The 25,224-nt window shown below is 50.2% G+C and overlaps 2 protein-coding genes and 1 long non-coding RNA gene across 3 annotated transcripts in view; 1 reads left to right on the top strand and 2 right to left on the bottom strand.

Moving 5' to 3' along the window:
• WWOX (WW domain containing oxidoreductase) overlaps positions 1–11,995 on the top strand; it is a 908,120-nt gene extending 896,125 nt beyond the window's left edge. The window contains exon 9 of the mRNA XM_027513959.1: positions 10,920–11,995. Coding sequence (XP_027369760.1) covers positions 10,920–11,108 — 189 coding nt within the window. The 3' untranslated portion in view covers positions 11,109–11,995. The remainder of the gene's footprint in view (positions 1–10,919) is intronic.
• On the bottom strand, positions 2,293–6,625 carry LOC113875520. The gene is made up of 2 exons (XR_003506271.1): positions 4,016–6,625; positions 2,293–3,759 (listed from the first exon to the last, which is right to left on the bottom strand). It is a non-coding gene; the product is annotated as an uncharacterized LOC113875520 (long non-coding RNA).
• Positions 11,996–12,051: 56 nt separating the features above from the next.
• Positions 12,052–25,224, bottom strand: part of MAF (MAF bZIP transcription factor) — a 352,604-nt gene continuing 339,431 nt past the window's right edge. The window contains exon 3 of the mRNA XM_027513965.1: positions 12,052–12,229. The gene's annotated coding sequence lies outside the window, so the exon portion shown is untranslated. The remainder of the gene's footprint in view (positions 12,230–25,224) is intronic.

The following is a 25,224-nucleotide window of genomic DNA, read 5'->3' as shown; positions in this document are numbered from 1 at the left end:
TGAGAGTTTGTTTCTGGTTGCTGTGGTCTGGGGTAGGGGGTGGAGAGGCAGAGGAGCCTTGGAATCCATGCTAGGCTGGTACCCAGAGGTGCTGTGAAAGCTGGTGAGAAAAGTGACTGCCTCTTGAATGTCTTGCTCAGAAGGCAGAAACTGCCCCACCCTGCTTCCAGGTCCCTCAGGTGGAGGACGGAGGAGTGACTCCGACCTGGGTGCTTCCTCCTCCGGACTTTTAACAGACAGACCTGCAGCCATGGTTGAGCCAGTGCCTGTGATGCACTCAGGGAGCCTCCAGATGCCATCACTGACCCTCCCAAGAGCCGGGAGAAGGGGCTGTTAGGCCGCCCGTTTCATTGCCTGTGTCCTGTTGCAGAGCGGCCGGGTGGCAGAGCCGGAATTTGAATTCCTGTGTCTCAGGCTTCACTCCTGGGCTCTCCCTGTCCACCCACAGCATCCCCACCTGCAGAGTCACCCGGGTCGTCCCTCCTCCTGCCCCTCACGCTCTGTCCCCTCCAAGACTGAAGGGATGACACTGACCTCGGGCAGCGGGTCAGAAAGGCTCTCTCCCAGCCCCAGGCGAGCACAGGGGCCTGTGAAAGGGGGCCCCGCGGGCGGCGAGGACTGGCCTCCCCTGCTGGGCCGGGGCGCTGGGTTCATCCAGGACACCAGGCCCGGCTCCCCGTGCTAAAGCCTCAGCTTTGCAGCATTCTCAAGAGCCCCCAGAGCTCCTTGTGCCGTTGAATGAAGCTTGGAAACTTCAATAAAAAAAAGTCCCCAAAGAAACTGTGAATTAACACATCTACACCGAAGCATCATACGTGGGGAAAAACACCTTCAATGTGAGAGCAGTTTTCCAGCCGTTAGAAAGTTGATGTGCGGCTCGGTCTATGTAGACCCCCAAGGTAAGGGCCTGCTTCCTCAGTGAAGACCTGCGTGTCGCTGGCTTTTCTCTCTCTACCTCAGCCTTCCATACTTTCCCCTCCATCCCCACGTGTGGAAACGAAGGGTAACTACAGGGAAGCCTGGCGGGGAGGCGTGTCTGTGGAAGCTTGAGTGGCTTCGTTTGCCCTCTCCCGAGTGTCGTGTGGCTTCCAGTCAGTGTTGCCGTGTGCAGGCAAGAGGCGGAGAACCCTCAGCTGATCAAGTGCCTTCTCCATCAGACACAGGAACGTCCTCGAGCGGGAAGGGGCAGCGGTCTGGGGAGGAGCAGCTGAGCGTGGGGTGTGGCGGTGTTTGCAAGCCCAGTTTTGCTGGCGCACAGCCACGTTCGCCGCGGGCTGTGTCGTTCACGGCTGTCTCCCCAACAACAGCGGCAGCTCTGAGTAGTTGTGACCGAAACCACAGGCCCTGCTGGGCCTAAAATCTCTCTTCTGTCACCCTTTGCAGAAAAACTGCATCTGCCGACTGTTGGTAAACAGCACAGTTGGGTTTGGGGGCATCTGGTGGTTTGTCACTTTTGTGGGCGTCGTTCAGTGGCTCAGTCGTGTCTGACTCTCTGACCCCGTGGACTGCAGCACGCCGGGCTCCTCTGTTACCTTAGGCACATGCTGTTCTTGCTGTGACTCAGTTTCTGCATCTCTGAAATGGGAACAACAGGGTTCTTTCTTAGGGTCCTGGGACTCTAAAGCCTCTAGCTCTGGCCTTGGTACTTTTAAGGGAACAGTAGGTACAAATCAATCGTTTTTTACTCCCTATTCTTTTGATAGAAAAATCCAAAGACGTGGGTTCGATCCCTGGGTCAGGAAGATCCCCTGGAGGAGGGCATGGCAGTCCACTCCAGTGTTCTTGCCTGGGAAATCCCATGGACAGAGGAGCCTGGTGGGGTACAATCCATGGGGTCGCAAAGAGTCAGACACAACTGTAGCGACTTAGCACGCACGCCCACACTCCCTTTTCTTTTGATAGAAAAATCCAAAGACGCCAACCTTAAGATTCTAGCAGTCCTTTAGAGCAGGGGTCCCCAGGCTCCAGGATCTAATGCCTGATGATCTGCGGTGGGGCTGATGTCATAATAAACAGAAGTGCACAGTAGGTCACGCGCTTGAATCCTCCCCAAACACCACCCCTCTGTGGAAGAACTGTCCTCCACAAAACCAGCCCCTGCTGCCAAGAAGGCCGGGGACCACTGCTCTAGAAAACCAAAGGACCAAGTGTGTAGAAACCCAAGACAGGTGGCTGCGCCCCTGTCCTGGCGTGGCGGCTGCCCGGGCACCCACCCCTCTGCTGGCAGCAGCTTCGGGAGCCCGTGCGGGAGGCGCTGGGGGCTAGGACGGCAAACAAAACGAGCCACAGCAGTCTAGGAAGAAATCTTTAATTTCTGTTCAGCTTTCAAGAGTTTGAGAGAGGTGTTGGTTGTTTTTCTTTCTAACAAACCAATTCAAGTACATGCCTTCAGATTATAAAAGTGCCTGAAATTGCCTAGAATATCAGCATGCAAAGCTTGTTAGTATTTACATGTATTTACATAGGGAAACAAGAGAAGGATCTACAGGTATTTACAGTCTACACAGGGGAGGAGAAAGGCGGCCTAATTGTATTTCCTAAAATACAGCCGATGAGTAGTCAGCACATGCATATTTAGAGAATATTTGCATGATAGAATGCAATTTTTAAAAAAAAAAGACATACCTTTGTAACTTTCTATGCTAAGGTGTTGCATAATCAAGGTAATTTTGTGTGTGTGTGTGTTGTTTCTAGTCTATCTGCATCAAGTGCTTTAAAATGTTCCCTAACACCGAGGCAGAATTATTTACCCTGGCAATTAAAGGCCCAGCCTGCGTGATCATGCCCCCTAACTAGCGACACACTGCTGGTGGGTGAAGTAGCCACTGTTTCTCGTCTCCCCGTCGACCACTGTGATGAGGTCCGTCTGTGCAGAGGCAGTGCCCGGGCACTCACCATCAATTATGGAAGTAATACAAATGAGACGCTCTCCATAGTATGTTCCCAATGAAATATTAACAAGGCCAGCGTCTCTGTGCCTGAGAAATGATCCGACAGAGAGAGCCCCGTCTGAAAAGACTCAGTCCTGACACAGACGTGCTTGGCTTGAGACGGTGTGGCTGGACACGGGGGTCGGGAGGGGGGCCCTGGGGTGCCCTGCTATGAGATGGGATTATTGCAGACTCTGTTCTTGTAATTTGTTTCTGGAAGAGTGAAGAGTTAGTTCATTTCTAACCACAGTGGGGCCCTATCAGAGACAACCCTGTGGGTTTCATCCACCCACCGCATGCCCTGTCAGTACCATGTCAGAGACTCTTTCTGCAGCCTAGGTGTCAACCTTGCGACGGCAACAGACTGATTTTTCAGGGTTTGTCTGCGCACAGAAATGGTCAGCTCTCAGTTTTCTAAAAAAAGCATGGTAGGCCCATTCAGTGTGATTCTGTGCAGACGAAGGGGAGCAGGGAGAGGTCTGCCTCACCCATACTCTTTGCAACGTTAGGTTAGAATTGAACCCATTCATTCTGCCTGGCAATAGTTTCAAAGGTTTATTTCAGTATACATGGCAAATGCGGAGGCATACATTTATGTACAGTATACAGAGCTAGCTAGAATGTGGGTCAAAGAAGTAAAAATGTAAAATGTTACAAATTAACACAGGCTAAATGTCTTCTCTGAGCTTTCTATAAACACTCAGCAGTCCTTCAGTCTTGTCCAGGTGGCCAGGATGGAAAATTCCAGGGATGGGCCATCAGATTCGTCCCAGGTAGGAGAACCATGTGTATTTTGGTGGTAGAGTTCTAAGATCCATTTCAGAGTAACCTGTGGAAGAATGGGCGCCCCAGTGCAGTTTCCCATCCCAACCAGAGGAATCCCCTACCCACGTTTGAAAAGCAGTGTGTGTACCCCAGGCAGCACCAGCAGGGAAGGCCCAGGGAACTCTCCCGTGGATATAAGAAAGATGTAACAGAGATAAGAGCATCTTCTCCCATGTTTAAAGGGACCGTCTCTCCAGCCCAATCAGTTCTAGAACATCTTTGGCACCAGTGGTAGAACAGGCGTGAATAACATCACCCACCTGGACTGTACTCAGTCGTTCCTTTTCCCTTCCCTCCTCCGGACGACCTCCTGCTCCAGCGGAGCACATCTGGGATGTCACAATACCAGCAGGTCTCAGAAAAAGGAAACCATTCTAAGTATTCTACCTCCACTCTCTCGAGACCGGCCATCTGTTATGGAACCGTTGAACACTTTGGGCAAGGATCCTGGAACACGTAAGGGGTATGGAAAGGGCCTTGTTGATATCAAGGCAAGTTGAGAAAAGGTCATCCCATTGAAAACAGAGTCCTGAAAACCTCCCGAGGTCACTCTGCCCTGCACTGCTGCTGCTAAGACTAAGCAAAAAATCCTCTGGAGCCTTGCTCTCCAGAACAAACACGGCTCGGGCCTCTGCGGATGGCTGAAAGTGGCTGCCTCTCCCTCCCCTAACTTAGGCTCAGGAAGACATTTGTTCTGCCTTCACAAAGCCTTCCCAGCTTTCTATCCTGAGCCCACTGGTCCCTGGGCTTGCTTCCACAGATTTCTCAGAGCATCGTAGCAACTGTTCTCCTAACTTCCCAACTCATTCCTCCCTGGTCTTCAAGTCAGTCTCTTCAGCCTCCTTGATGATCTTGCTAGAGATGAGTGACTTTTGTCAAGGATACCACGTGACTTTTGTAGCCTGACGAGGATTTAGGGTTCCTGGACTGCAAACGGGAAAGCGTCCATGTCGTCGGCTTCTCTCCCAGCAGAGGCCTGTGAACGTACGCGGCTCCCTGGAGCCTCTGTCCCCTGTGTGCCCCCGCCCCAGACATCTCCCTAGATGGGCATCTGCTTCCTGGGGCTGTGTCCTGTGCCAGGACCAGGCGCGTTGGTGGTGATGGGCTGGCATGACCCACGGCTTCACTCTCCTCCAGAGCACCTGCCACAGAGCTCTCCTAGACTGCGTCCTGTGCCACCCGGGGAAGGACGGGAGAGACAGCCCCTGGGAAGGGACCTCTGAGGTCCTCCACCCTTGTGACTCTCTTAGCGAGAGATGAAGGCCCCTGCACACTGCAGAAGGTGCACCTTCTCTTCCATCAAGCTCAGGACTGAACGTGATCCTAGGGATTCTCCAGTGCACTGTCGCCGACTTTTCCAGCCTCTTTCCTGGCCCGCCTCCCTGTTTCTGTTTAAGAAGTTGAGTCTGGATTTCCCTCCTGTAACCAATCCTGAGGACAGCCTGTGTGTTAGCAAACCTCCTGAGGGCTGTGAAGGAAGTTACCCCTTGATCCCTGCAGAAGGAATTTGCCTGTATCTAAGTGTGCGCTGTCTGGACACGTCAGTGGTTAGGCATTTGTAGGGATGAGTTTGTTGACAATGAATCGGGGCCGGGGGTGGGGGGCAGGAGAGGGGAGACGGGGCAGTCTCCTCTGCACACCGGCTGGAACATGTCAGGTGGCACCCTCCAAAAGGCCACACCCGTTTGCACATCTGTGAACTCATAAGCTGGAGATTGCTTGGGTTTCCCTGGTCTTGTAGTTCCACTCACACTTTGGAAAACATCCGTGTCGTTTAGGAGCAGTGGATTCCTGGCTGGTCCAGTCGGGAGGGTGGAGGTGGCACTTTAAATCAGGCGATGGCTTTGTTAGGGGTCATTGGCTCTTGGCTCTTCCGAGGTGGCGTTGAGTCTTCAGTTTTGTTAATCCAAATGGATATAATTTCAATTTAGTGGCCTGCCTAAATCAACAGTGGGAAAATCTCTTCCTTATGCTTCCCGGGTGAGCGCCTGACAGCCTGTGAGTACATTTCATCTTCAGCCACGTCAGGGCCGCACACGGGGGTTCAGCCAGGCCCGGCTGGGAGAAAGGGAGGGGGCCCCTGAGGCGACTCCACCGCCCAGGAGGCGTGGGGTGCGTGGGGTGCGTGGTGTGCAGACGGGAGTGCGGGCGCGGGAAGGCGGCTTCCTGTCGCAGCTGCTCTGGGTTCCTGGGGTCGGTCGATGTGGCCCCGGAGGAGTGGCGTGTGAGCTCAGGTACGAAGTGGGCTCCTCTGTAGGTGGGGATGGTGACCATCCCCAGCCTGTAGAGCTGCCTGGGGCTAGAACGTGATGCCCATCACAGAGCTCCCTGCCCAGCACCAGGGGAGTGCAGGCTCGCGGTCGGTGCCCCCATCGTCACCGCTTGAACAGGCTGGGACAGCTCGCCCAGGTGGTGGCCGAGAGTCCCCTCGAGTCACGATCTCCATCTTCTCCCACCTCTCGGCCTCCTGGAGGACGTGGGTCTGTTCCTGGTGAGCGCGGGACTCCACACCCAAGCCCGAGGGCTCTGTACTGGTCATGGTCCCCCGGGGGGGAGCCCCACTGCCATGCACGCTGGGCGTCTCTGGGAACACATGGCTCGTCTGTCGGCTTAAAAGACTGTTCTCAGATGGTGAGTAGGGTACACCCATCCTTGTGGAGCAGCTTGCTTTGGTTTCTCTCCATAACCAAACAGTATTGTTTGAGGAACAGCTGTGTTCCCAGCCCCACGGTCTCAGGAGATGAATCTGAAATACTGCACCACAATTAACCAGGAGAGGGGGTTGGAAACTTTTGGCAGGACTTCCCTGGTGGCTCAGGCGGCAGAGAACCCACCTGCAGTGGAGGGGACACAGGTTCGATCCCTGTGTCTGGAAGATCCCCTGGAGAAGGGAATGGCAACCCACTCCAGGATTCTGGCCTGGGAAGTCCCCATGGACAGAGGAGCCTGGTGTGCTACAGTCCGTGGGGTCTCAAAGACTTGGACATGACCGAGCGACTAAGCAACGCCTGGGAGACGGGGTGTCCCACGGGACCCGTGTCCGCTGCCCGCGTCTGCCGCACTCCGTGGTGAAGCACTCGCCGTACTTGCCGGAGCGCGACTGCTCCTGCCCTGGGGAAGTGTTTGCCGCACCCCACAGACCGCAGATGAGCAACAGGGGGAAGCTTTGGGGGTTCAGAGAAGCACCCGTCTCCTCCTCTGTGGCGCTGGCAAGGTCCTCTGTCCCAGGAACCCAGCGCCTCCTCAGCGCCCACCCAGAAGGGCCGCTCCTTCCCCGCCGTGGGTCCCCGGTCCTGCCTCGGTCCTGGGGAAGCAGCTGTGGGACCCCTGCCTGCTCTCAAAACCACTGACCACACAGACACCCGTGACAGTGCGTCTGCTTTTTTATGTCTCAGAGTTAAATCTGTTTTAAGACAGGAATCTATTCTTTTTTTTTTTTTAAAGAAGCATGCATTATAAAACTAGAGAAACCTGAAAACTAAGCATAATGCTGTAACATGTCCTTATCAAAACGTGAGCTATATTAGGGAACCTACCGACGCATCACAAATACTACTATGTGGGTGGTTTTCTTTAAGCCTGGATTGTCGATCTGAAACTCCCATAACTTTCTCTTTCAAAGAGTCAATATTCATCTGTAGTCCCTGCTGATGGCTGCAAACTGATGGCTAGTGGTTATCAAACAACTGTGGATGAAAAGCGGCTACTTCAACAGATTCATCCCAACCAAGGGCTTGGGGAGGATGGATAGTTTAGATCTCAAGGCCCCAACAATAAACAAATAGCAAACCGCTGTCTAAATCCCACCTTTCTGTAGTTGGAGACGGTGCCGCTCAGCTGACAACTGATTTCTGAAAGAGAATGGTGAACCCTCATTACCCAGATACTCTTAAAAATCCCAAACAAGAATCCCGGGTGATTTTACATACGCTATGGAGATGGATGGTGTCGTTCTCCTCGGGCAGCTCGCAGACGTTTGACTGAATCAGAAATGGCATTTAGGCGTGATTAAAGATTCTCCCGGCTTCCCAGAAATCCTCAGCCCCCACCCCGCGCCCACCCCCCCCACAGTGATCCACACCCTCCCTCTCTACCCCTGGTGCAGGACAGACTTGCTGCGCCCCAGGGCTCAGACTCCCCATAAACTGTTCTTAAAATCACTGAGAGGAACCCCCGCCCCAGCCCACGTTTGTATGTCAAGATACTGCTATTATCTTATCACAGCAGATCAGCAAGCAGTGGTGAAAGGAAGCAAGGCACAGCCTCAGATATTTCATAACAGAGTTGTTAACATCGTCTCCTTTATGGGGCGCTTTCATCTTCTCTGAATTATGTGCTGATGTCCCCCCGCCCTCCACAAAGTGGCATGAAAGTCATCTGACGGTGATGAAAGTGAGCTTTAAAAATTTTTCTTCTATCAGTTTAAAAACGTTTTCTCTTGTAGCAGCCACGCCAGCTTATTTCCTAATGAGATTTGCTAATGTAGCTCCCGTCTCTCTCTCGAGCATAGGCAGGCCAAACAGCCAACGAGCCAGCAATTAGCACTTGTTGGAGTGTCATCGCCTCCGACCATACAAAGATGGACCCCGGGTGCTGCCGTCGGAGTCCCCTGTTCACCGTCTGGTCTCTGCCAGGCGTGCACAGTTGGTCTTCGGAGGGGAGAAGCTGGTCTTTGCTTTCAGGTGCCCTGCGGTACTGGCTTCTCGCACAGAACCGGCACCGGTGGTGACGAGATCTAACTTGCGTACCACTCTGAGCTGAGTGGCAAAGGCCTCGAAGCCACCCAATCTTTGATGAAAGATTGGGCATTTCTAAGATTTATGGTTTTCGGCGTGGTAGCCAAGTGGAGGTTTACCCGAAATGAGGCCAGCTTCAATTGCTTTCAGATTCCATGGGGGGAAATTGCGTGTGCCCCCAGCTCCCTCATCAGCTCGATTCTGAATCAGTCTAAGTGCCAAATTTCTCTGCAAAAATACCATCCAACCACACGAGAGTGTACCATGATAGCATTTTAGAAGGTCAGAGTGGCGCAAGATTGCATTGGGTTTGGAAGAATTCCGTCTGTTGCTTTCCCCAGTGGCCACCTTTGATCCTTTGTCAGGGCTGGTGGAGCTTGTGAAAGGCCAGTTTGTTGCGATGTATGAATGCTGATATTATAGCCACTCTGGGGCGGGGTGGGGGGGCCTGGATCTTGGGGTGAGCAGACTCTCTCGCTACTTGGGAGCTCATGACAAACCCCCTGACTGCTCTTTGGTGGGTTTGGGATTTGCAGAGTACAGCAGAAACCTAAGACAGATGTCCAGAATATTCCTGAGCACCATCTCCACCCAGCAGCAGCATTCTGAGAATCAAGGCCGAGGTGGTAGTTGGCCTGGGTGGGCGGGACGAGCCCTTCAAGTCTTCCATCCGTCTCTAGAGGACACCCCGCTGCCCTTTGCCCCACACGGGGTGCAGGGGACTCGGATGAGCCCTTGAACCTGGTTAGATAAACGTGCTGGATGCTAATCTAAGGGTTACTAGGAATAACAGCTCAGCGGAAGGGAATCGGAGTGATGCGGACTTGGGTTCATCAGACCTAGGCCGCACAAAATCAGTCTGAAAAGAAGTAGCTGAATCCAAGCGCACAGCTGGCTGTCTGGGGAATGGGCGTGGCTGAGAGGGTTGGGGGACAACCAACCGATGCCCATTTGGTTCAGGTCACGCCTGGGGTTCAAACTTTGGATCCATGGGTCTTGTCCAGCACAGTGGACAGCCCCAGGCTCAGAACTCACGCCTCCATCTCGTTCATCTCGTGCCTACGCCACACCACCCACCTCCCTAACAAGCATGTCACTTGTATATTTGGCTTCTTGGTTTTCAGACAAATTCAGTAAGTACCGTCCTCTTCAAAACAACCCCCAAGTCTGTTTCACAGTACTTTCCTCAAACGGTAAACACCCCGAGACCTCACTTCTCAGAATGCCCTGGGCTCCCGGTGATTATGGGCATAACCATAGACACACAATCCAAGGCGTGGCGGGGGAGGTTCTCCCCCGAGCCCTCTGCTGGGGCCTGGTGTGAAGTCTGTAAGAGGCAGGAGAGGGTCAGCTTTCCGGTGGCAGGAACGCGCTTCACCCTCCCACAGAGGGCTTCAGTGTTTTCCTAATGGTGACCTTATCGCCCGTTATCTTTCTCTGATTCTCCTCTGCCTCCCCACCCCTTCACCTGATAATTAGTTGATGCAGCAAGGGCTGTGGTGCACATAAATAATCAGAAGATGCCAGATAAACTGTATTGGTTTTAAATTAGAGCCGTGCCAACCATGTCTCCCTACGAGCACCAGCCTATTATTTTTAATTATGGCTCGCAAAGCAAAGTGATTTCTTGCCCTCCTCCCAGCCTCCCTGACAGCATCCTGTCAGCCGGGTGATATGGTGCCCCGTCGGCACACACATCCCCAGCCACAGCGCCAGCTGTTACTCAAAAGGTCAGTCGGAAGTGATCAATGGCACTCATTACGACGTGCATTTAGAAGTGGGCTGTGAGGAGGTGGACCCTCAAGCCGCTGTCCTCCTGCAGGTACGGGCAGGATGTGACATTCATAGAAAGGTCTCCAGGATCCTGATCAACTCACAGATTTGTGTCTCGTGTCTGCAGGAGGCACGTGTGTACGGTGGGGAACATGTTTGCACACTGCATCCAAAGCCTTCCCCTCACAGCACCATGGGCAAAGGACAAGGACACAGCTGGCGCTGGTCCTGCTTGGCTTTCCACCCGCTGGGCCACGAGAGCGCGGCAGGTTTAGCTCAGACAGAAGTCTCGTAAAAACATCTTGGTGTCACATGACATCATGCATTGCAGTCAGGAGGTTGGACGGGTTTCTTCCTGCCGGTTGGCAAGGATCCCACCCTGCTTGCGTTGTCAGCAGAGGCATGTGATGCGACGAGCTGAGAGGCATGTTGTGTTCAAAGCCTTTTCCCGCATGAGGTGTGAAAAGTCACACCGGTGCTCCAGGCGGAGTCCATGATGCTGTCCCAGGACGGCCCCCCCATACCTCTGGGTTCGCGGCCGCTGCTGAGGTCCAGTGGCCTCCAAAGCAGGTGGGGAGGGCGCTCCCTGTGAAGGACAGCCCCCGCCGCCTCTCTTCTGACGCGCTCGTTCTTGTCTCTCCTCTCTGCCCTGCAGCAACAGGGAGCTGCCACCACCGTGTACTGCGCTGTCGCCCCGGAGCTGGAGGGCCTGGGAGGGATGTACTTCAACAGCTGCTGCCGCTGCCTGCCGTCGGCCGAAGCCCAGAGCGAAGACTCAGCGCGGGCCCTGTGGGCGCTCAGTGAGCGGCTGCTCCAGGGGGTGCCCGGTGGCCCGCCCTCCTAGACGGCCATTGGCCCGACGCCCACCCCGCTGGACTCCCCCCCCACCTCTCACCCCGCGGCCTTCCATGTCCCCCCGACCCAGACCCACCAGAGGCCCAGGATGTAAGCACTGGTGCGTCAGATCACACAGCGTTAGGTACCACTGGGGAGCAGGGCGTTGGTGGGGAGAAGGGGCGATACTTCTTGTCCAGGGCTGGGGGCAACCGAGGTCCCTCTGCTGCCCTGGCAATGGCCCATGTGACGGTGAAGCTTTGCCTTCACACGGGCAAAGGCAGGCTCTCCATCCCACCGCAGAAGCACGTGCAGTTCTCACCACTCAGGGTCCCCGGTGCCCCCCCCTACCCCGTCCCACCAGCCACCACCCCAGCCACACACCCATGGCCACACACCCATGGCCACACTGTAGCCAGGAGCAGGCTTTCTCCTGTCCGGGGAAGAAAGAGCCGGTGTTTATCCTTCACACACTCATCTGCGAGATCACTATTCCATCCTGATCCAGTCTGAGTCCTGGACAGGCCCCCTCTGGCCCTTGTTCCCGCCGAGGCGGAGGGGACGCTGAGAAACGGGTGGTGCGGGCAGGGAGTGTGTCGCAGGGCACTGGTTCACTGCCGGAGCAGCGCAAAGGATTCTTCAGCTCACAGCAAGCAGACCTCACAGGCCACCCCCTGAACACCGCGCCGGGCGGGAAAGGGGGCCTGGCACCCCTAAGGATGCCCCGGGTGTTTGGGGGCTGGGGGATAAAAAGCCGTTCCCTTCATCCTTCCCACAGTTTCAGGAAGGACCCCGTCACAGAGGTGCACGGCCCCCGCGTATCTGTTCAGCATCCTGCTTCCGCATCCTCTCGTCCCTTCCATCCTACGCTTAATAAAAGAACATGCTTGAATATGATCACCTGAACTTTGTCTTGTTCCTTTAACTGTTTGTTTCAGTTTCGTGTTTTGTTTTTTTGTTTTTGTTTTTGTTTTTTTAGAAAAGCAATCTAGAGGAAAAAATAAAGCGCTTCTTGTAGACGCCAGGAAAACACCATTCTCATGTCTTCTCTGAGTTTGTTTTGTTTTTGTGCTTTGTGGCTGTCTGTGGGCCGAGTTGTCTCACGCAATTAGCATGCCAGCATCATATTTTCTGTTGAAGAGAGAAAGAGAAAAATGACTGTTGTTAAATTTCACCTTAAGAAGTTTTGTTATTATGCACAGTGGGCTGTTTCAGGCCTCACGATGTGTTCCCTTTGTGATGACCGGGCTCTCGGTGAGTAGGCAGTGTCTAGTGATGAGGATGGGGGTGGTTTGAGGCCCTTTGCCCCGGTCCTGCATCACTCACACCTGGGCTTCCAGGCCATTCCCGCAGAGATGTAGGAAGGGCCTCTTTGGCCACATGGAGACAATGCTTCTGCTCACACACCAGGAAGGTGGGGCAGAGGGGCATGTGCCACCAGTCTCCATCCTGACACTGTCGTCTGGGGCCTCTGGCTCTGTGTGCACTCAGACCCACTGCTTTCCAGGGGTCCACAGCCTGGCTATATCCTCCCATCTAGCTATATTCCCCCTTAACAGAATCCTTGAGGGACCTTGACGAGAGGAGGCGAGCATGCCCCTCAACCGAGAGCTCCCTAAAGCCATCGACCCCGCTGGTGGGGATGTAAACTGGCCCAGCCACTGTGGGGAACAGTGTGGAGGTTCCTTAAAACGCTAGAACCAGAGCCACTCCTGAGCACACGCCCAGACAAAACCAGAATTTCACAATATACATGCACCCTACATTCACAGCAGCACGATCCACAATAACCAAGATGTGGAAGCAACTTAAATGTCCATCCATAGAGGAACAGGTAAAGAAGATGAGAAAAGAATATTACTCAGCCATAAAAAGGAACGAAAGAATGCCATTTACCACAACACAGATGGACCTGGAGATTATCCTACTAAGTGAAGTAAGTCAGATAAATACCATATATCACATCACTTATAGGTAGAATCTAAAATGTACAAATAAACCTATTTATAAAATAGACAAACAGACTCATAGAAAACAAACTTGTGGTTACCAAAGGGTAGCAAGAGGGGTTAGGAGAGAGAAATTACGAGTCTGAGATTAGCAGATACACACTACTATATTTAAATAGACAAACAACGATGTCCTACTTACTATATAACACAGGGAACTATATTCAATATTTTGTAATAAACCAGAGTAGAAAAGTACATATATATCTGAATCACCCTGCTATACACTAGAAACTAACACAGCACTATAAATTAACTATACTTCAAGGACAAGCTAAGTCACGCAGACCAAGTCTTCATACAGTCATGCACCCAACAGACACACCAAGCACCACATTACGGAAATTCAAAGTTTAGGGTGACACCCCCACCTATAAAATGAGCTATAAAATGTCTAGATCCTGGGTCTACAGGAGTGGTCACAGCACCCAAGGTCATCATCAACTTGACCAAAAGTTCTCCAGGTTGCTTGATAACCAGAGACCCCTCCCAGAACAAAGCCAGGCCTCCTCTCTCCCCTTACGCCCTGAGTCCACGGGGTCAGACGGTACCAGTCCCTGTGGGTCATTGCTCCTGCCAGACACGTCTCACTTCCTTGGCTAATGCTGTGGGGCAATGCCTGGACAGGTGAGCAAGTGTACAGATAAAGCCTCACTCCTTTTTTGGTTTTTGCTTAGTTAAGCCCATGATTATTGTTTACCATCTGTCATGGTGCGTATATATAGACATATCATACACACAGAAACACACACATGTGTTATATGTATGTGCAACACACACACACGTATATAATACATATATATATATTAGTGTATGTACACGTGTGTGTGTGTGTGTATGTAATATAAACCTAGTCTTCCATAATCACCACCGCTGTTTTCAGGTGCTGTTTATTATGTGCCAGTTGCCACTCTGTGCCCCCCACCCCAGAAAGATGCCATGTAAAGACCCACTAAAGTGACTGAGAGCAGACAAGGTAATTGGGGGAGACAAGGGAGTGAAACCCAATAGGGAGCCTGGAGCAATAATAACCAGAGCTGGAAATCTCTGCTAAAGTCACAGCCACCTTCCCACTTTGTGCTCAGATGATGAGACTGGCAGAGTGGCCTGCCCACAGCCCCCGGGCTGGGGACCCGAGGGGCAGCGTCAGCCTGCGGGGCCAGGACGACAGTCTGCACCCCGCTGCAGGGGGGTGCTGCAGACCCCCGTGCACGTCCCTGAATAGATGGATATGAGGGGCTTGTTCACACAGCAAGACTGGCCTGTGCCGGCCCAGGGCCTGTTCTCCTCCCAGTGCCCCGCGTCTGGGGCGAAGCCTGCCCGTTCTGTGCCGTTACCTGGCAGCACGGGCCCGGCCCTGCAGACCCCCTCTCCTGCTTGGCTCTGAGCAGGTCTGTGCCCGGCTTCCCTCCCTGGGTTTGGCCTCCAGGGGACTCAGTGGCCAGGGTCTGGCACCATGGCACCGGAGCCACAGCCTCCACCCAGGCCAGTGAGAGGGAGCCAGAGTGCCCACCGGCCTTCTCCAGTGAGCTGCTTGCTCTCCCTGAGTCTTGACACCCAAAGGCTGCTGGCGTCCACGTGCACAGCTCACGCAGGGACACTTTGCTGCCGTTGATCAATAGGAAACAAGAAACTGAAGCGGCCACGGCAGTGACTGAAGCTGTGGCTTGTGGTTTTGCTCTTTAAAATGGGGTGATGCGTGGTTTTGTTTTGAACCTCCACGAAGCGGGCCTGACTACTTTCATTCGGGTCAGCGCTGGGCCCCGAAGCCTGCTGCAAAATGGCTGCATGTCCGGGCCGCCCGTGGGCACCATGTCGAGAAGCTCACCTTTCACGTGAACTTCGGTTGACGCATAGCTGCTCGACAGTGTTAGTTTCTGCTGTACAGCAAAGTGAGTCAGCTGTAGATGTACACATATATATGTATATCCCCAAAGAAATTTACATTTTAAAACAAGCATCTAAAATAGCTGTATTATATAAATGAACTCTTTTCCTGATCCTCGAGACCAGATTTACGGTTACCAAAGGGAGGGGGGAGCAGAGGATGGATGAAGAGATAGGGACTGGCATATCCACACTGCTGCATGTAAAACAGATGACTAACAGGGACCTACCGTAGAGCACAGGAACCGCACTCACTGATTCCGTCGTAACCTACGTGGGAAAGGAACCTGAAATAGAGTGGATATATGTACGTGTGGAACTGATTCCCTTTGTTCTACACATTAAACTAACAACATTGTAAATCAACTATATTCCAATAAAATTTTTTTTAAAAAAACTTTTAAAATTAATTCAAGAAAAAATAGCAGTATTTACCCTGTTAACTTTTTGTGCCTTTCCACGGATCCAAACTAGTTTGAATTCATTTTAGAATAATAATATCACAAAATATTATCCACATGATGACTGAAAAAAACTCTGAATTCTACTTGATGAGATGCTGTACTAACGATAAAGGCAATTTCTAAAAAGGAAAAGACAGGCTCAGTCAGACACCACTATCCTAACAGAGGTTTTCCGCTCTGCTTCACAGTCCTTGGCGCCTCCACCCCCCCCCCCCCCACCGCAACAAAATCACTTTCTTTCTCCGTTGTCACTTATTTTAATGGAGTCCTCCCGTGTCGTCCTGCTGGGTTGGGGGCGTCAGCGGGAATCCCATGCTCTGGGACATTCAGCCTGTTTCTAGTTTTTGCTGTTAGAACAATGGTGTAACTTGCATCTGTCTCCATCCAGTTCCTCCCTTCTGTTGACCGTGCTCTCCAGCATCCATAGGCACCCCTGAAACTCTTGGGTCTAACAGCTCTTGTTTGGCTTTTGCTGCTCGCTTCCATGTGCCATGTGGAAGGGTTACAGCCAGCAGAAGGTACATATTTCTGGGTTGTTGTTTTGTGTGTGTGTGTGTGTGTGTGTGTGTGTGTGCGCGCGTGTGTTTAACAACCTCATCAGCCCTGGGTGTTGGTATTTAATTTTTTTAAAAAAACATTTTCACTTTCTATTGTCACAGTTTATAGCTACTTACATAGAATACCCCTGAGCAATCAGTCTCCTTATTTAAAGTACAAGCATTTTGTCTTTTGTTTTCCCACCGGGCCAAGTTCACGGTCGTAATTAGAATGGACATTTTAGGTGAGGCTGCATTCTGTCTGGGCAGGAACACGTCAGCCATGCCAGGACATCTTTATCCCATCCCTCCAGCAGTAAGTGTCCTGCCTGTGGTGCCTTCGTCACCAACCCTAGCATGACCTGGGCCCCATCTGCATACTGGCCCAAACCAGAACGGCTCCTGCCGGCTTACGTACTAACCCCCTGGCTGCTCCTAGGCATCACACTGCTGAGAATGACTGTCTCCCCTCTAGGCTGATCTGTTTCCAAGGCTAGGGCCTGCTGCATCTTGATAGGTCTATGCAGACAGACGCCCTTCATCACTTACTCAGATGGAAGAGGCCCTGTGCCTTCCTCCAGCTTCTGGCTTTATCTAAGGTTCACTAAGGGCTGGCTGTTTTACTCTGGAGTCGTGACAATTTCTCATTGGCTGTTGGGTCCCTTAGGTGAGAAAGTCCACTTTGATAAAGTATAATTTCCTGAGTCCTCACCACTACTTTGTGCAAAGCACATAACCTGAAATGCTGTTTTTGCTCATTTAAACCTCACGAGTTTTGAATGAAATGTCACTGTCCCCTTTTAACCAGTGAGGAAAATATTCAAATATTTCAAGGAGGCAGATGGCCCCCCTCCAGGGTAAAGTGATTGGAGATTCCTCCCCTCTGGACTGAAACTCCAAGACAAGAAAAGCAGGACAATTCAGGGAGAAGGCTGGGCCCTGCCCAGAGCACATATTTCTCATTCTCAAAGTCAGGAGACCTCCCTGACCAGACATGAGCAGAAAAGTTTCGTTGGAGGCCAATCAGGAGTCATATCAAGTGATGTTCTACCCAGACGCCTTTTTGGTAAAATCCACCTTGGCTAAGAGATGGGTGTCCACACATGGGAGGATCCTGAGATACACCAAACACAGACTGTGAACCAGGCAAATCAGAATGATCGGCCAAGGGAAACCCGGAAGAAATACCCCATAAAAGTAATGCAGACTGCCACGAGGGTGCGACTCAGGGCCTCTCCCCCGAGTCTGCCCGTGTGTCTATCCACACGTCCTGCACTCTTTTTTTCCTCTTACTGATACTTTGTTTCACCACTTTCTGTCTTTGTGGGAGTTCCTTCCTGCATAGCGGAAGGTGCGGGCCCTTGTCACTGACCGCCATTCTAGTACTAGGCTGGGATCCGGTGCTTATCACTGCCGCGACACGGCCCATCTCGGGCTGGGGACCCAAGACCCGCTCCAAGCCGTTGCAGGCCGAGGCCACCACTTCCTGTGTGATGTTGTGCCCGTCACTTAATCTCTCAGCCCCGTGTCCCAACCCCAAGATGCATTTGCGGTTTCTCTTACCCCTCCAACTTCATCTCCCCCTTGTTTTATTTTCTATGTACACACTTGTTTAGATTTTTTCTAAGCTGAACAAATGGGTGTTCATTAGCAATCCACTCGAATATAGTTTTATTCTCTCTCTATACTCTTTAAATATGACTTGTGAGATTGGTTGAAGGTGGGAGTAGGTCTATCATTGTATTTAAATACAGTTGTTCTTAGAAATCATTGCTGAATAATATTTTTTTTTCTATAAAATGTATTACTGTTTGCTGTTTTCATTAGAAAGTTGAAATGTACTTCCAGCATTTAAATTTGGGGGAAAAGATCAGGAAAACAAATATTCCCACAGTCTCACCCCTCAAAGACAACCACTGTGACTGTTCTGATGTATGTATTCCCTTTCTCTCTTTTTAAAAAATGCAATCGAGTTTATTTGTATCTTTTCAGTTTTATATAATACAATTATACTCCACATACGGTTTTATATATTTTAAAGTAAATAAATTCTGGATACATCTCCCACTGCCCTTACGATCCTGCATTCAGCAAACAGGCGCACCACAGTCACCTCAGCCTTGCGCTGTTACCGACCACAGAGCTGTTTCCCTCATTGCTGTATTTTCACTGATACATAGAATGCTTTAATAAACAGAAGTGCATAAGATCTGGGGAGACCAGTTTGATTTATTTCTTACCACGGGCTCCAAAGGGAATGTAGGGTCAAACAGCGGGGGTGTTTTTAAGCCTCCGGGTTACCTCCTGTCGGGAAACCTTTTCCGGGCTGCCCACAGGGCTGGTTTTGACCTCTGCCCAGAGTTTCCTGGAGCAGGGCAGGTGTGCGTGCTGGCGGTTGGTTTATTTTGCCCCGATACTCTGCCTGTCTGGGGTTTGGCGGCCTTCTTCTCGGGGCTGGCCGTGCAAGTTTCCTGGGATAGAAAGCTCTTGCTTCTGCGACCGGGACAGGAGAGGGCAGGAGCAGTGTGCCAGCGAAACCCGAAAGGGCTGACCGCGACAGAACCCAGCTCAATTCCGGGTCAGCTGGTTTTGCCAGCCTTTGAAGGCATCACAGTATTCACTGTGCGGCTGTTTCGGGACGTACTGAGCAAGTCTGAGGACTGTCTTGGCCGGGACGGCATGTGTTCGGACTTCTTGGCGCAGTTCGCTGAGGCAGGGCTGGCCCCTTAGACTTGGTCCTGGGGGAGATTTACCTGGTGGGGCCTAGATGTGAAGGACTGATGATGAAGCCCTAGCTTTTCACTCTCACTAGTGACTGCCTTCAAGCTCATTTCAGGGACAGAGGCTAAATTCCTTCTTGGATGATTTAGGGAGAATTTCAGTCAGACCATCCCATTTCCTGAACAAGATTCCAGAACCTTCTAGAAGCCCACATAAATCTCCCTAAATATTCCCAAAGCCTTCACAGCTTCAGCACACTCTCAAAATAGAGAAGTAAAAGGCACGGAGGAAAAGCAACATATAGACAGGTAGGTAGATATGCTCTCAACTGAACAACTGGTACTATTAGCAGTGATGTTAAGAAGTACTATTTAAAATAAAATCACAGTGAGCATTACTAGTAATACAAACTCCAGAACCCTTGACCTAGAAATTCAAGTTCCAAAGTTTAGAACTCTGAAGCAGGGCAGTTCTCCCAGTCTGCACAGATGATAGGTGTGTATGTGTGACTGTGTGTATGTGTGTGTGTATACACATATCAGGAGTTTGGGAATTCAAAAACTCCATTAACGTACTACTGGATCTGAGAAGTATAGTTACTAACAATGATTTAAATATGTTTAATTTCAAATGTTTTGAACACAGGCCCCTGGTTTTTTTGTTGTTGTTGTTGTTTTTTAAAGATAGTGTTTTGTTAACAGGGCATTGCTCTCCAGGATATAGAGACACGTTTTTCCTAAGCCAATGATTAATAATAACAACGACAACAGCAACAGCAATAAACACCTGAGGTCAATTTAAATGTCCAACAGCTGGGGTCAGGGCTCTCTGACCACCATGATGTTCTGGAAAAAATTCAATTAAGTGAAAAGATGTTTTTAACATATTAAGTGAAAGACATAGGCTATAAAAGTCTATAAGGTATTGTGTTTCTGTGCATGTAAATTACATATTGTAAGAGAGAGAGCTGTGAGGTGTTAACAGTGGTTGTCTCTGGGCAGAGGACACATACGTGCCTTTTCCTCTTTATGCCTATCTGTATTCCCCGCATTTTCTACAATGAGAGTATGCCCAATAAAAAAGTTATAAAAGCACAGAACGTGCCAACGCTTGTAAAACGTGCCGGTTGCCTCTGGAGCGTTCTGGCTCAGCTGTGGGCCCAGTGACTGATCCTCCAGAAGGTTCTTGGGCCGACACTACACCAGCGAAATGGCTTTCGAGTTCCACAGGAAGAGAGCGGGGTCTGAGGGCCTCATCCCACAGGGGCAGGTGTGCGAGAGTACTTGGGGTCTCTTGGCAGTTCTGTCTGAACTAGTCCTCCCGCTATGGCCTGTGCAGAGGCACCCCCTCCCGCCGGCTTGGGCCAGGTCAGCTTTCCACAAGAGCCTTTCCTCTGCGCAGCAATAACGCTGCCAAGGTCGGAGTGACTTACCTCCCACCTCAGCACACCCATTAACCTTGAGCGCTCACACCCAGCCCCTGCAGAACCCAGACCGCGGATGGACGCCAAGTCCCTTTCCACTTTTTGTTTTATTATTGCTTGCTAAAAGTTTGAACCAAATGATAAATGGAAGTATTGATTTTGTTTGTTTATCTCCCTGACCTCTGTCAACGCAAAGTTTTAAGAAAACAGACTGTTAGAAAAGTAAAGTTATATGTCTTACATTATTCTAAACACATACACTCATCCAAAAACCTTAAGGGGAATATTTACACCTCCAGAGAAGATGTACAGGTGGCCAAAAGCACACGGAAAGCCGTTCAACATCACTGATTGTCAGAGGAACGCAAATCCACACCGTCATTCTCACAGCCAGTCAGGACGGCCAGCATCAACACGTCTGCAAACAAGAAATGCTGGAGAGGCTGGGGAGAAAAGGAGCCCTCCCGCGCTGCCGATGGGAAGGTAAACGGGTACGATCGCAGTGGAGAACAGCACAGAGCTCCGTAAAAAGCTAAGAGCTACCGTACGATCCAGCAATCCCACTCCTGGGCATACATCCAGAGAAAACGGATTTGAAAAGAACCGCACGCTTGTAACGCTCATAGCAGCACTATTTACGGTGGCCAAGACACGGGAGCAACCTACGTGACCATCGACAGAGAGATGGATAAAGAAGACGTGCACACATATGCAATGGAATATTACTCAGCCACAAAAAGAACAGAACAGTGCCATCTGCAGCAACCCGGATGACCTAGAGATTTTCACACCAAGTGAAGTAAGACAGACAAAGACCAGTACCATATGGTACCACTTACACGTAGAATCTAAAAAATGCTACAAGTGAAGTTTTTTTACAAAACGTGAGTAGACTCACGGACATAGAAAACAAACTCATGGTTACCAAAGGGGAAAGTGGGGAGAGAGGAGGGATAGATTAGAATTTGGAATTCACGGATGTACACTGTTATATGTATAATAGATAATTGCCAAGGACCTACTGTGTATATCATAGGGAACTATATTCAATTCCTTGTAGTAATATATAATGGAAAATAATATGAAAAAGAAATATATATATATATATATATATATATAGAAAATTATATAACTGAATCACTTTGCTGTATACCTGAGACTAACACAGCATTGTAAATCAACTACATTTCAATTTGTAAAAATTTTGAGTTCTGTTACTTTCCAGTTGGGAAGAAGTACAGCATCTAGCAAGGAAATATGAATAACTAAGAAAACCATCAAACTAATTCCTCCACCCACTTTGGGTCTAAATAAGAACACCACCAGTGTGATCCCCTGGTACTTGCACCACAAGCTTCATGAGTAAAAGCCAGGGGAAGCGGCTTCACCAGACCTTTCTCTGACTCCATCGCTCCACCTCACGGTGGAAGGTGCTTCCAGACTTGCGGTGAGACAGGCCCTCAGTTCACCTTCCCCTGGAAGGAGCTGACTTCTGCAGCTCTGAGCCCGAGGCAGCCCGCCTGTTAAATTTCACTCTGTTTTTATAGGCCTTTTGCATGCAGTGTTAAGCACACAGCCCTACCATCTAATTAAAAGGCTCTTATCAATTTGCAGGATAGTTGCTTATGGGAAAAAAATTATAATAAACACGCGATGTCGAGGTAAACATCAATCACCCATTGAGAATGTTAGCACTTGATCCTGTGCTTCCTGAAGAACGTGTAGAGAAGCACTCGCTTTGAGAACCATCCCTGTTAACTTTTTAGAACTGAATTGCCCAGCACCTTTCTGAGGAAGGGACACAGGAGGAGGCGATGCCAACGGGAGGTCCTTCCGGCACTCTGATTCAGCCCTGACTTCTGTCCTTTGGCCTGGCTTCTGCGGGTGCCCCTGGCAGTGGCAGAAAGAACACATGTGGTTCCTTTTAAAAATGAAAGAATCAGTCAAGCCTGGGACAGCGGTTGATAGAGGCTTGTAATGGATGTCAGTTTCCCACAGTGGAGTGGCTTTTCTGAATCTAACATCCTAGGATGAAAGGCCAACTTTCCTGGGCAAACGACACTTATTTAACAGCGAGATGGGCCCCTGAGATCCGTAATGCGCTTTTCTGGGGGGAGGGTGAGCGTGCAGCCAAGGTTGCACGTGCTCCTGACCCCTCCCCCTAAGTGATGTCTTTCTCACTTAGTGATGCCTGCCCCACAGCAGGCACGCCTCCTGTCATGTTTCTTTGCCCCAAACCTACAATTGTCACGTGTCTGAAATTGGCTTCACTTTGTCAGGCTGGTCTGGTTCAAATATCTATTTAAAAAATCACCCCCAAAGCAAATTAAAATCAGAAATGTCATGTTCTTTGGTGTAGTCGCATTAGTCTGACCGCTGGGAACAGGGGGAAAAGTAGCTTCCAGGCCCAACAGGAGGAAGAGTGGAGGCGCTGTCGCCACCTGGATGTGAAACCAGACAGAACCCGCCCCCCCAGCGCCCCGCCTCCCGCCCCGCCTCCCAGCGCCCCGCCCCCCTAGCACCCCGCCCCCGGACGTGCTCTGTGCCAGCAGGCTCTTCTGGGACAGGGCGCTGGCATGCCCCAAGCCCAGCATGGTTGGGAGATCATTTAACGACCTGGCTGAGGATGGGGAGGGACATGGCACCACTTTGGTATTCCAGCCTGGTTTCGAGGGGGAACAGTGGCTGTAAGTTCTGGCTGCATTTTGTTTTCTAAGCTAATATCAGATGTGTACCAGGAGAAAGCATTAGAGGAGTGTGGTCTAGGTCCTAAAAGCTGGCAGACGTGAAAACACAATGACCGACACCGTGGGACAGAAGACCGAGGCCTCAGCAGCAAGCACAGAGGGAACAACACACTTTGCCCATTTGGTTTGAGTGTGATCTTTGTCTATGTATTATTGTGTGTCCATCAGACATCAGCATGCCTATCTTTCTGTCTACAGGCTCACTTCAACACAGCAGAGAAAGGACTATCTATACTGTGAAAAGAGAGCAGGAAAAAATTCATTATAATGGAGTTAAGACAACCATGTAGACAACATATGCATAAAAAAGACAAGAGACACTGTGATCTACTAAAGTGGCTGTGCTGGCAAGGTATGAACACGGGGGACAGGAATCTAGGCTAATGTCCTTCCTACTCCCATGCTTACTTTAAACTTTTCTATAGGTACAGACTTTGTACAAGAACATCTCCATGTTATTAACTCCTCTTTTGGTGGAATTAATATTCCAGGATTAGGATGTTCCCTAATTAACTTGACAATCTCCCTATTATATAAAGAAAGTTGGAGTCCTGATATAGTCCAATATCCAGTCTAGACCATGGGGGAGTTAATTGAGAGGACTCTTAGAAGCATGTTTAACCCAAAATTAGGCACAGGTTTGGGGCTTAAGCCTTCCCTACCTGGCACCCATGTCACACGACCAAGTGTGAGGTTTGGTAAAAATCAGATAAATGAGAACACTAAAATATCCAGATAAACATGTCCAGAGTTATTCTCTATGGCACCCTGTGATCACGCAGCCAAGCTTTCCCCACAAACTGACCCCTATTTGATAGGATTTGATAGGATTAGACACAGCAGAAATCTCAGAAATAACACTCCAGTTCAGTAACAGTTGGAAAAGTGTTAATATAAAGACAGGCCATTCTTAGTTTTCATGCAGTGAAGAAGGATCTTTGCCTAAATAATGGAAAATCATGTAGTATATTAAAAAGCAGAGATATCACTTTGCCAACAAAGGTCCATATAGTCAAAGCTATCATTTTGCTAGTAGTCGTGTATGGATGTGAGAGTTGGACCATAAAGAAGGTTGATTGCCAAAGAAGTGATGCTTTTGAACTGTGGTATTGGAGAAGACTCTTGAGAGTCCCTTGGACTGCAAGGAAATCAAACCAGTCCATCCTAAAGGAAATCAGTCCTGAATATTCATTGGAAGGACTGATGTTGAAGCTGAAGCTCCAATTCTTTGGCCACCTGATGTGAAGAGCTGACTCTTTGAAAAAGCCCATGATGCTGGGAAAGATTGAGGGCAGGAGGAGATGGGGATGACAGAGGATGAGATGGTTAGAGAGCATCACCAACTCAATGGACATGAATCTGAGCAAATTCCGGGAGATAGTGGAGGACAGAGGAGCCAGGAATGCCACGGTTCCTGGGGCTAGAAAGAGTCAGACACAACTTAGTGACTGACCAGCAACAAAACGTATAGGATGAGTCATGTATTCACTCAGCAAACAATTGTTAAGCACTTCCTATCGCAGTTCCTACGTCATACCATGAAATGCAGAGAGAGAAATGCATTGCATTACCCTGGAGCTCAGACTAGGGACTAGAAGCAGATCCAAAAAACAGGTGATCCAGGACCCTTACACAACTGCAGGGGGACAAGATCATGTTGGACTTTACCTACTGGCCCTAAGTGTTCCCTTTACAGAGGGATGTGGATGCCTTCTCCCAGAGCTGTGGGGCTGGGGTATGTCATAGTGAAGGTACCCTCGATGGAGGCCTTGATGGGATAAATGCAGATACGTGGGATCAGCAGAGAGAAGACCCCGCTGTGCCTCACTGGGAGGGGCTGGGATGCCAAGAAAACTCCCCAACGAAGTAACACTGATGTTTCAAAAATAGTAGACAAGCAGATTTAAAAATAAGTATGCAGAACAGAATAGGATTGAATGCTAATTTTTGCTTTCATTAAATATTTTAAGAAACTGCTCACAGAGATCTGCCCAGCCTCCAAAGACCTTGACAGGGGAAGCAACCTTCTTATTTTCAAGGCACCACTTGGTCTTTTCACACCATCCTGGGCTGAAGAGGCATCTCCCTTCACACTTGCGTGCCACACGCAGGGTCTGCTTCGGGGGCAGCCAATGGTGACACTTTGTTTGTAAGCCAGCAAACACTGGTAGTTCTGCACAGACCACACAATTAATTTTATTTTCGCCCTCAGCCAGATTTCCAACAAAGACCCCAGAGATGTCTGGAAAATTAATTTATTAAAAAGCAATAGCTTGATAATACACACGATGGCAGAAGAAATGAATATGTTCAGTATCTTATAAAACAGTTGGCAATCA

Source organism: Bos indicus x Bos taurus, chromosome 18 (assembly GCF_003369695.1).
Source record: "Bos indicus x Bos taurus breed Angus x Brahman F1 hybrid chromosome 18, Bos_hybrid_MaternalHap_v2.0, whole genome shotgun sequence".
Classification (NCBI taxonomy): Eukaryota; Metazoa; Chordata; class Mammalia; order Artiodactyla; family Bovidae; genus Bos; species Bos indicus x Bos taurus.
This window is presented reverse-complemented; position numbering and strand designations above follow the sequence as displayed.